Genomic DNA, 11,910 nt, shown 5'->3' on the forward strand with positions numbered 1-11,910 from the left:
GATTAAATTAGGTAATATGGGGGCTGGAGATTTAGCTCAGCAGCGCAGCACCTGCCTGGCAAGCGCGAGGTCGTGAGTTCAATTCCTGGTACCGGAAAAAAAAAAAAAACCCAAAAAACCTAAATAAATAAATAAATAAATAAATAAATAAAATTAGGTAATATGATAAAGCAGTTAGGAACACGGGGTATAGAAACATGGCCTGGCAGAGCAAATATTACAGCTAGGCTTTGGATTTCTTCACACCTCTGCTTCTTTCTTTCATTATAATAATTTTCGTTTCATGGCTGTTTTCAACTGACAGTTCAAACAGAGAGAGGTCAAGAAATGGGGGGAGCAGAAGTAAAGTTCAGAGTTGCCCATAGACTGTTTTCCTTCTTTGTATGTGATTTGATAAATGATTAAAACTTAGTCTATGTTTTATATAAGTCAAAGCCCATCTGTTGGCAGGGGGTGTTATAATGCCAAGGATTATTTCTCTAAAGTAAAGGTATGAGCAGCCTGAAGCCTGGCTTTGTTCATACTATACAGATATTTAAACAGTCACTACAAGAGCTATAAATGGATTTATTTTTCTTGTCTATATCTTCTTGAGCAGTTTTCCATTCTGATGGAATTGTGAGAACCTTCTGATGAGATGTTTGTCTTCTGTATACTTCCTGCATGCGGAGGACAGAAAGCCTGCCTCTGGCCCACAGAAAGCCATGCAAATTTTCCTCACCTTCAGAGTTTAGCTACATCAAACCCAGTATCTTCTCTCATCCTAGCAAAAGGCAGCAGTGGTCTTGCTGATTCTGTGCCGTGGCCAGTGCAGATGATTCACTACTGTCACACTGAGTCAAAGGCGGTCTTAGTCATGTTCTCAGTTGTCAGAGTTGTACTTTAGGTATCAACTGAGAAAAAAAAGTTTCTGTCAGACATTTCCTTTCCACATAGACTTCCTCACATCACCTGAGCTTTTGTTTGCTGGGAACTTTTTTTGTTTTTGTTTTTTTTTTTTTCCAGTACCAGGAATTGAACTCACGACCTTGCACTTGCCAGGCAGGCGCTGTGCCGTTGCGCTAAATTCCCATCGCTGGGAATTTTCAATCCCCTAAACAAGTGGAAAATTATCTTTACCAGAAAAATAATTTTAGAAGTCTGTGGTCAGTATAGGATGTCTGGTGTCCTTTTAGTCCTTAGATATGTTCTCTGCATCACAAACCCTAGACTGAGCCAACCTGGCCTCACCTCTTCAGAAGTGCGTTTCTAGGCAATCAACATACTTTTCTCCTATTTACAACCTTGTCATTGTGGGGACTTGGATAATGGATAATCATAGAGTGGAGGAATTTTAGAGGTTTTTAAAATATCTCATCATATTACAGGGAGCTTTTAATGGATTTATACAAAAATATACACTAAAATAAGAAAAACTGGGGCAAAAGGAAAGATTAAGGTTGATAAATGAAATGCATGCTGTAAAGTTTTGACATTTTTTCTAATAGTTATATGCTGCTTAACTGAAACTGAAAAATTTTACTTCTGAAAGTTGTGAAAACTATTTCTGAATCATCCTTGTATCTTAGTGTTTGGATCAACATTTTACTGACTATACTTTCTTGGTGAGACTACATTCTTGTTTACCTTTTAGATACAAGATTACAGAGCTGAGAAGCTATAGAACTAGTCTCTTGAGTATATTGTTAGAAGGTTGCATCAGCTCCTTTTAGTTCAGTTCATGTGCTTAATGAGTACCTTATCTTTGTCTGCACTGAATCAGACATCGTAAGGAAGACTAAAGGAGTGTTTCAGTAATACATACAGCTCATTACTGTTGGTAAGCCATCTCTCTGTGCTAGTCAAACTTTGCTAATTTGTACTTCTGGGTGATAAGATCCTTAGTTGTTTTTAATGATGGATAGCATGTACAGTATTAACAGAATGGATTAAAATACAGAAAATGCGTTTCTATATTTCTCTATGTTCCTCTAGTGTTGAGAAACCCAGAGGATAAGTAAGAATAATACAGGATAGATGATGGGAAGTGGGAAGAACATGTTCAAATGAGAGGGGAAACAGGAGAGGGAAGGGGAAGGGAAAAGGCAAAAAAGAGACGGAAAAAAGTGGAAACAAAGCTTTTGTAAATAGGGAGGGGAAGGAGGGTTGAAGGGAAGGGAGGGGTATAGGGAAAAAAGAAGAATTAAGATACATTATGTAGAAGTACAAATTCCTTACAATGAATATGAGACTTATGTATGACAGATATGTATTAATGTTTTTAAAATAAAATACAGAAATACAATGATAAGGTAAACCCCACAGTCCCATCATTGTCAGCCCAAGGCAGCGGCAGCCGGACTGTGAGGAGAAAGGCCGGGTGTGTTGGAGGTGTCATTTTCTAAGTTGCCTGGGCTGAGAGAAGTGCTCACTGTGCTCTTGTCCTTTCAGTGCGCTAGGAGGCTCTTCAGCTCTTCATATCCCAGCTTTTCCAGGAGGAGGCTGTCTCATTGACTATGTTCCTCAAGTGTGCCACCTGCTCACCAACAAGGTAAAAAGCGAGCGAGTCCCCCGGCCCTCCTGTCCCGTGAGGCAGGGGTCATCATGCATGCACCAGCCACCCTTGGCCTCCACCTGCGATCTGCCTTTCCTACTTCGAGCTGCAGTGCATCTGTGTTTTCACCCTATTTATCCTCTTCTTTCTTTTCTAAGGATTCTGATTTCCTATTCCAGTCATAGCTTCATCTCTTAACTTTATATCTGGCGACTTAAGTCTTCTCTTTCTTCACCCCCTCCCCAGTGTTTCAGCTACATCTTGCATTTCTTTTACAGCTCTAAAGTTTTGCCCCCTTTTATTTCCCACTGATCTGGTGTGTTCATCCATCTATCCTTGTGTTTGCTGCTGGTTGGTATCAGGGTGATTCTTTAAAACCACCTTCATTTCTTTCTACTTTCTGTACAACGCTTTTAATAGTTCCTAATTCTTCCTGTCCTGTCTGGAAGCAGTTTGCCGGAGCTGTGCTCCTAGGGGCAAGAATTCCAGGTCAGCTGGTCGGCCCATCAGATTGTTATCTAAAGCTTTCTCTTTGCTGTATTAATGAACCATTACACTGACAAGTAGCTGACTTTACTATAGTAGTAGTTGTCAGATATTTCCAAAAAGTATAAAATATGCTTGTTAACATCGACTGAGTGTCTTTAGCCAAAATCTAGAGGTATTAATGCACAAGCAGCGATTCTGTCCAACATGGGCTGTGGCTCAGTTTATTTCATTGCCGAAGTGCTATTTTCCTTGCTCCTGTTGACTTGTTCACATTGGCTTGGAAAAGGGATCTTTTGTTTATCTCTCTCATTCAAAGGGTAGCTCATTTTTATATAGAAAATATTTTAATAGCACAGTAATATCTCAAAGGCTTCTGTATTATTTTTTCAAATGTCAGAGAACCTAAAACCTGGCGACTCTGCAGTCTGTGGGCCTGGCCTAGATTCCAGGGCCTTGAATGCTCACAAGTGGCGACTTCTCATGAGATTCCCCCAGCCGCTATCCTCCTCCAAGACCAGTCAGAGGGCAGAATTCTTATTTACATTCCAGGGCTTTGCACTGCCTTCAAATCTGTGTCCTAGAATTATAGAGAAGAATGCAAATTGGGTCTTCCAGAACTGAAAAGAAAAGCCTTTTTCAAGCTCTCCAATTGAGATTAATTTCTAGCCATACATTCTCCTCAAAAAAATTATAATATCATTTTCCCAGAAATACAAGAATCAGTCAGCTTTTCTTATCTGGTTCTCTTTCATTAATTTTACTTGTCTTTTCAGATTGGTGTTCTTCTGTTTGCTCCAAACGAGGACAGTATGGGCTGCTTTTAGGAACAATCTCTTCAAATGAATTTCCATAATTACATTGGAATCTATCTTTATAGCCAGTTTTGTTGTTGGTTTCTGTTAAAATGGTTTTCTGTTTTTAAAACCAAGTACACAGAACTGTTTTCATCCCCTTTTTAAACAAAGCCACTTAAGCAAACTTATCATCTGTTTTTCTTTTCCGAAAATAACATTTCTGATCGTGCATTGAGCCTGCAAAGTAAGCACTGTTTTTATAAATTGACATAAACCCTTATTACATAAATGGAATTGTTTTACTTTTAAAGCGTGCAGTGTGGCCATCAGTATCAGTTGTGTCAAGGTTACTCCAAGTATTTTATCTTGAGCTTTGGTTAGCCGTGGAAATGCAGTGCAGCTACAGCCAATATGAGCAGTTTTGAGGGGGTCTCTCTTTCTTGCTGTTTCTTTCAGCTGTTATAAGAACACTATGAAGAGTGGGTTTTCATGTTAGAAGCTGGTATGTAAATGGCTAACTTTCAGATGCATAGCTTAATGAGCTCACATTTTTTAAATGGAAATTGTCAATTCAGTGATAAGGCAATATAAAGGGCAAAAATAAAATCTATTGTAATATATTACTTCTTTTTCTGAATGTTAGGATTTTAAAAAGAAAGATTTAAGCATTATCCTGTCTTTTCAATAGGAGTTCAAGAAAACAAAGGGAAAAACCACATGATGAGAGAAAGATTTTTTGTTTTTATTTTTATTGATTTTGGAAGGAGTGGGTATCAGGAATCGAACTTAGAACCTCACACTTGCCAGGCAGGTGCTGTGCCACTGAGCTAAATCCCTGGTGAATTTTTATGGAGAGTATCGGCTGATAAGTGCAAAAAGAATGATAAGATTAAAAAAAAAAATCATGATTTTTCAGCCCCTAATAAACAGTTGATTCAAGGGGTTGGGGATTTAGCTCAGTGGCACAGCACCTGCCTGGCAAGCGAGAGGTCGTGAGTTCAATTCCCGGTACTGGAAAAAAACCAAAAAATAAATGAATAAATAAACGGTTGATTCAAAGAAGACTGTCTCAACAGAGTAGGTGAATGCCTGATAGGGAATTAACTCTTCACATGCTTTGAGAAATACCCCATAGATTACTCACTAGGGGCTGTGGGGAGGGAAAGATGGTACAGGTATGATATATACTCAGTATAGCAAGGTGGAGCATCTCCTTCTAATGGAGCAGTCTGGCTGTAATCTCCTTAACCAAGTGAGAAAGCCCAGTATCACCGATGGAATCTTCTTGCTAAAAATATTTAACCCAAATCTAACCAGACCTTTGGCTCTAATTTCCACTTTATAGGCAATATAGAAGGTAAAGGGAAAAAGGTGGAAGCAATCAGATAGTTGAGACTCGAAAACTAAATCAGTTGCACTGAAAAGTCAATGTCACATATGCATGTGTGGGAACACATATTTACACATGTACTCACACTTAAGGATGTGCTATCATTATTGTTATCCTAGATTCAAAATATTTAAAGGGCATAAAAACAACTAAAGTCCCTGATCCTTGATTCTACATTGCTTTTTAAAATGTTTTGCAGATAACTGGGAAATTTTGAAAATGAATAGAGTACTAGGTGATCGAGAAAATGATTGCTAAGTTTGTTGGGTATGATAATGGCATTGCAATCCTGTAGGAGGGTCTTATATTTTGGAGTTACATACTGAAGCATTTAAGGGTGAAGCCATCATGAGGTCTCTAATTTCCTTTCAAATGTTTCAGTAAGATTGATTGTTAGGTTTATAGATTTATAGAGGGCTGGATGAAGCAGGGAGCCAGAGTAGTCATAGTTGTTGAATATAGGTGGTGAGAGCATGGGTATTTGTTTTCCTATTCTTTCTAGTTCTCTGAATCTTTGAAATTTTTCGTAATAAAACATTAAAAACTTTTTGTACACTCAGCTTTGGGTTCCTATTCCAGGTGCAGTATGTGATTCAAGGATATCACAAAAGAAGAGAGTATATCGCTGCTTTCCTCAGTCACTTTGGCACGTAAGTTCTGCTTTGTTTCATCCACAATCCCCCACTTGCTGATGACCCTAACGTGGGGGCTTGATTAAGAAAATAGCACTCATACACTTTTCAATGCCATTTTGATTGTTTCTGGTATATTGCTCCCAGGATGAAATTTTTCAGACAATAAAATCAAGCGTCTTCTCTGTAGCAGCATCGTGCCTGGCCCAGACACAGCAGTAGTGATAGTAATCCCCACCTACTGAGCTTTTTGCATTTGCACATCACTTTCACCTCCGTCATCTCGGCAGTCAAGAGGTAACCCCAGGCAGGCATTTGGGACACATTTTGTCGCAGACGGCCTTAGGACTTTGGAAGTCACACACTAGAAGAGGAGTAACTGACAAGACAACACTACCAACAGGGCACACAAATTTGGGAAGAGAACCTAACATTAGATGTAAAAGCAGTGACTCATTGTTGGGGAGTTAGAAGATGTGGAGAGCAAAAAGGGAAATGCGTAATGCAGCTGCAGAGCAGCCCCTCCTGCTGCTGCACTCCTGTGCTTGTGTCCTTTCCTCTGGCTGCCAGAGGCCGTGCTGCTCAGTGGCTGTGTCCTTTCTCGTGCCATCCGGGCCTTATCAGGCTTCTACTGGGGCGTGGCTGTGTGGGAGAGGCTGTGTGTTTTCTCTGGTCTTAAAAGGTTGGCGCTCTGCCCGCTGGGTGGGACTGAGCACTAAGGTTTCCGTGGACTGGTCATGACCCACCTTATTTCAGAGAAGGTTGATAAATAATAAGAGCATATACAGGAACACAAAAGTGAATTTTAACATAAGTAAATAAAAGAAATTGGAAAATTGGGACTAGAAAAGAGAAAGTGAAGTCAAAGATAAGACTGGTGATTCTCTGGAATATTATTTTTAAATTGTGGGATAGGTATAAGCAAAATTTCTGATTCTTCAAAACTAGTATTAAGCAGTTTTTCTCATTATTTGGATTATCCAGTATAGACATAGCAGTATCCAAACAATAAGACTTCCACATGAATCTTTAATACTTAAGTTTTTTCAGCTTTACTTATGAACATTTTGAAGAAGTAATTTTGATATAGTGACTAATAAATGGTACATTAATCTTCTAACATTTGTATAAGATTATCTTTAGTATATATAATTAAAGTAGAGGAGCTAATAAAGTGACCTGCAAAGTGGGGTGTACCACCCCAAGGCCTACACACTTTCAGTGGAGTACAAGAAAAACATGAAAGTTGTATATATATATTTGCTTTTAAATAACATTCTTTTTAATGTACATGTTTGTGTATGTTATGCACATAGTACAATAACCTACTTGTATATAATCACTACCAATTATACTGTTTTGCTATACTGTATGCATGATAAAAGGCTATGGGATGCAGATACTATCGTTTAGATACTATCATTACCTAAAACATTTAGCTATCAGTGTTATAACACTGAGTAAATTATAAATTCATAGAAAGAAACAGAAACTGGTACACAGCATTGTTGAATGAAGGCAGAAGTTTCTTGTTGCTGTTTTTTATTTGTTTTCCACTTCCAGGGATTGAATCCAGGGCCTCGGTACAGAGCTACATTGGCAGCCCTTTTATATTTTGAGACAAGGTCTCGCTAAGTTGCTCAGGCTGGGCTCAAACCTGCAATCCTCTTGAAAGCAGAAGATCTGAATGATGTATTAACTGTCGTTGAGCACCTGACTTAGCCCTCATGCTCCTAGCTCCTTTACCTTTCCAAGGGTTGTAACTGTCCCTTCCTCATCAGTATAAACAGTCTGATTGGCCAGATTTGGCCAGGGAGAAGGCAACCCCCAAGACATCAAAGGCCTCCTTGTAGGAGAGGATGCTTCTTGTCTTCAGTGTCTAGTTAGTTTTGTCGCATTACAATGGCATTATCTCTCAGGCATGCTGCTCTTGGGAAAATGAATGAGGCAGGCCCACTAGAATTCTGCTGGAGGTGTGTCTCTGCCACCTGAACTCAGTGCACACCCGTCTGACGTTGCTGCTCCTTCTTGAACCCTGTGGGGAGGGGGTGGGACACACAGGTGAAAGGATTCCATGTACTTTGGAAGAAAAGTAATATATAACCCCGCACTTAGTGCTATTGTTACTGCATATGAAAGTGAGGTTTAATGATCGTTGTACAGTTAATATGATGATATTTGGTATTATGTCATTGCTAACATGACTTCTTAATTTGTCCTTTTATTCATAACTAATAATGTTTACATTTTATAGTTCATTTTATTTTATTTTTCACAACTCTGTAGTGAAGTGTGCAAATATTATATTTGTTCCACACATAAAGAAACTGAGACTCCAAAACTTAAGTGTTTACCTCATGTCATAACAGGTAGTAAATGATAAAGCTGTGGCTTAAACCTACATGTTTGCATTCCAAATCCCACATCCTTCGTGTGGTAATACATAGTTACCTTAAATCCACATGCGATTCAATACCTCAACCTCACAAATACATTCTTTACCTGGTTCCATCTTTCTTATGTCTTATTTTTATGAGGTTTTTCTGTTTGTGTGTATATGTTTTTGTTACTTAGAGGTGTCGTGGAATATGATGCAGAAGGCTTTACAAAACTCACTCTGCTGCTGATGTGGAAAGACTTCTGTTTTCTTGTGCACAGTGAGTATACTTTTGCTGTCAGCATTTTAGCATACATTTTAAAATGTTCTAAATGACATGTAATAACCAATATGAGAAGCTTTACTGTCCTGATTTGGTAACTTTTACTTTAGCATATGTATATTTATTGTGTGATCTTAAAGGCAGAATATCTCTAGACAAGTGGTTCTCAGCCACTAAGGTGATGTTGCCCTTATGGGCTGTCTGGCAATGTTTGTAGACATTTGGGGGGGGCGGTGGGTACCAGGAATTGAACTCAGGACCTTGCGTTTGCCAGGCAGGCACTTCTGCCCCTGAGCTATATCCCCAGCCCCTGGAGACATTTTTTTTGTTTTGTTTTGTTTTCTCCGGTACCGGGAACCGAACTCACGACTTTGCGCTTGCCAGGCAGGCGCTTTTGCCGCTGAGCTAAATCCCCAGCCCCTCCTGGAGACATTTTTGATCATCATGACTAGGGGAGGGGTATCATCGCTGCTAAATAGAGGGTCAGCAGTATAGCCAAACATCTTAACAATGGCAGGTGAGAATTCTACCACTGAACCACCCATGCAACATCTTAACAACGTACACAACAGCCACTCACAACAAAAAATTAAGTCCAAAATGTCAATATTGCCAAGCTATAGAAACCTTACCCAGATAGCGGTTTCAAAATATTTTTCCGGTGTCAGGTCTCAGAAATTTCAGAATTACTCAAAACATACTTGCTTTGATCATTTGGTTATCATCATTTTACATGAAAAACTTACAACTTTGATAATACATACTGTATAACTTAAGATGGAGCAGCATTGTAATGTACCTCCAATATCCATTCTCACTGTTTCCTACAGAGTAGCCCTACTTAAATGGTTGTGTTGTATTAATCAGCCAGTCAATAAATATTGGTCCAGCTTGCTTTTGCTAGAGAATTTAGATTCTCTTTTATTTCCATTCTATATAAAAAACAGTGACCAGTCATATACAGTTCAAATTGCAAGTCAACCAAGACCTTCATTCTTTAGTAATTTGGTACCCAATTTGCCTGGTCTTAAGTTAAGGGCCCAGGATTGGAGCTTTCTTAGATTAGGCTGACAAAAAGCAGTGGGTTTCAGTTGGTTTCACTCACTAAATAGAACTTCCCCTGCACTTCAGTAAACTATGTCAGGAAGGCCCTTTGTCACATACCAACTTTGGAAGAGTCTTCTTCCCCAGCAGACTTCCCTTCTTGGTTATTTACTTAGAATAAAATAGTTTCTTCTTTTTTAACCTGATTTCAAACCAACAGGTAATAAGGGAAGAAGCCCCAAACCCCATAGCATCAGAGGGAAGACCTCTGGGTGAAACCTATACTGGCATTCTCTACCCCCAGATATTTGAGAGTTGAGGGGAGCTGGGCCTCCCTAATCTTTTGGTGTTGCACAACAATCACCACCGTGTCATTTAGCAAGGGCTTTGTATTGAGCAACTACTTGGTAGCTCGTTACACATTGATGCATCTGAAAAAGGTAAGAATACCGCTTTGCAATAATTATGTGCCCAGATAAATAGAGATTTGGAGAGAAAGATTTTCAGCTTGGGTGTGCCTCCAACTACACCTCGTTCAAATCTCTAGGACAAGCCTTCCTCCACTGTATTTTCATCCGATGTACGTGAGGGAACCTTCCTGCTTATCAGGTCTCATGGAAATACCAGTGTAAGGAGTTGAATCTCCACTATAGGGCCAGGTGGAGGGGGAAGCCCCACACTTAGGTCTCCTAGCAAACTGCTTTTTGTCTACTGACTTCTATTGACCTGAGGCAAACATGGATACCTCCCACTACCACTTTTGGTTCTGGCTAATAGTATATTAGTCTGTTTTCTGTTGCTATAACAAAATGGTTGAGGCAGGATACTTTATTAATGAGCAAGGTTTGTTTAGCTCACAGTTTTGGAGGCTAAAAGTCCAAGATCAAGTGGCCCTACCTGTTCAGGGTCCCTTGTCTGTGTCACAGTATGACAGAGAAACAAACAGGGAACCAGGCACATGCAGAAGGGTCCAAGTGTTTCGGGTGGCCTTACTTTATAACAACCCATTCCCAGGACAAGTATATTAATCTCTTCCCAAGGCAGAATCTCCAGAGACTTAACCATTTTCTACTAGGCTCCGCCTCTTAAAGGTTCCACCATCTCTTAATACTGCCGCACTGGGGACCAGGCCACCAGCACATAAACCCTGAGGGGTTATGCATACCTTCACACACCCTAGCTGGCAAGAAGAAATTGTCACTGGCATTGGCGTCCTGAAGTAAAAACTCTTCACCTCTCTGTTGCTGAAACTCACTTGCCAGTACATTCAGCATTTATATTTGTCGCTGTTGCCTTTAAAATTTCCTACAGAATATTTTCTCCATGCTATCATGTACACAGTATTTCTTACAGTTCTTTCTCTACTATCTCAGCTTTTCCAGGTCAGGCATGCAAAAACTGGGTCCCTAAATCATATTCTTGCTTTGTTTTAAGGCATCTGAAAAAGGCAAGAACATCGCTTTGCAGTAATGGTTTGCACAGACCATGCCTCTTCCCAGGCTTCTGTTCCCTACCTGCTCTAGCTGTTTGCTGCTTGTTCCCTGGTGTCACTGCCCACACTCTGGGCTCTTCTGGCAGATCAAATGAATCAAGGAACTTTGGTGCTATTTCCTGTTCCATCACTAACTCTTAGCCTGTCCCTAAATAAATTATTTCCACCCTTTTGTTTCTTTCTTATCTAAAATGTGGGACTTGCTACATCAGAGTGAAGCTTGGTTAGATAATGTGTTTTCTTCCATCAGGCGGTTACGCATCTGCCACTTACCTTCCTTTGGAAGCATCTGCTTGCTTGGTTACAACGCCCAAGGGACCATTTGTTCCTTTTTCTCCTTCCATAAAGATGAGGAGGTGAATATGGGGTGGCACAGACTTGACAAAGAACATTGCAGTGAATTATTCTGGGATCTCAAGATGTGAAAGAGGAGGACGGAAGTGCCTGGAGATAGAGCCAGCATTCTGTGGGTGGCTCCACTGCTTTGTGGAGGTTGAAGACCAAGCAGGACGTGAAATAGCATCTCTGCTTCCCCTTCCCTCTCTGTTCTCCCAGGCCTAGCAAGACCGCTGTCAACAGGGCAGGTACTGACGGTCATCCTGGGCTTTTTGGATGCTAGAGGAAAGAGTCGCCCTTTTCTTAGGGCAGGTATCTCTGACCTCAGACTACTTGAGCTGCAGAAGCAAGAATGCCTTTGGGAAAGCCACTGCACAGGTTCTGAGATCTCTCAGGAAACAATATTCTGGCATTCGGGTAGTTCCAGGATGGGGGCTGTGGCCATGATTATGGATGGGTATGGAGCTTCCCATACATTTATTCCTTCCTTCCTTCCTTCCTTCCTTCCTTCCTTCCTTCCTTCCTTCCTTCCTTCCTTCC

General features: G+C 40.3%; 1 protein-coding gene across 4 annotated transcripts in view; it reads left to right on the forward strand.

Annotated features, from left to right (window-relative positions):
* Bre (brain and reproductive organ-expressed (TNFRSF1A modulator)) overlaps nucleotides 1-11,910 on the forward strand; it is a 415,144-nt gene that overhangs the window by 328,708 nt on the left and 74,526 nt on the right. For all 4 annotated transcript variants that reach the window (XR_263443.2, XM_005400518.2, XM_013522605.1 and 1 more), the window contains 3 exons: nucleotides 2,431-2,530; nucleotides 5,786-5,856; nucleotides 8,413-8,495. Coding sequence is in view for 3 of the 4 variants with exons in the window: in XM_005400518.2 (XP_005400575.1) it covers nucleotides 2,431-2,530; nucleotides 5,786-5,856; nucleotides 8,413-8,495 (254 nt within the window). In the remaining variant the exon portion in view is untranslated. The remainder of the gene's footprint in view (nucleotides 1-2,430; nucleotides 2,531-5,785; nucleotides 5,857-8,412; nucleotides 8,496-11,910) is intronic.

This window comes from Chinchilla lanigera, unplaced genomic scaffold (genome assembly GCF_000276665.1).
Source record: "Chinchilla lanigera isolate Chin_1 unplaced genomic scaffold, ChiLan1.0 scaffold00068, whole genome shotgun sequence".
Lineage (NCBI taxonomy): Eukaryota > Metazoa > Chordata > Mammalia > Rodentia > Chinchillidae > Chinchilla > Chinchilla lanigera.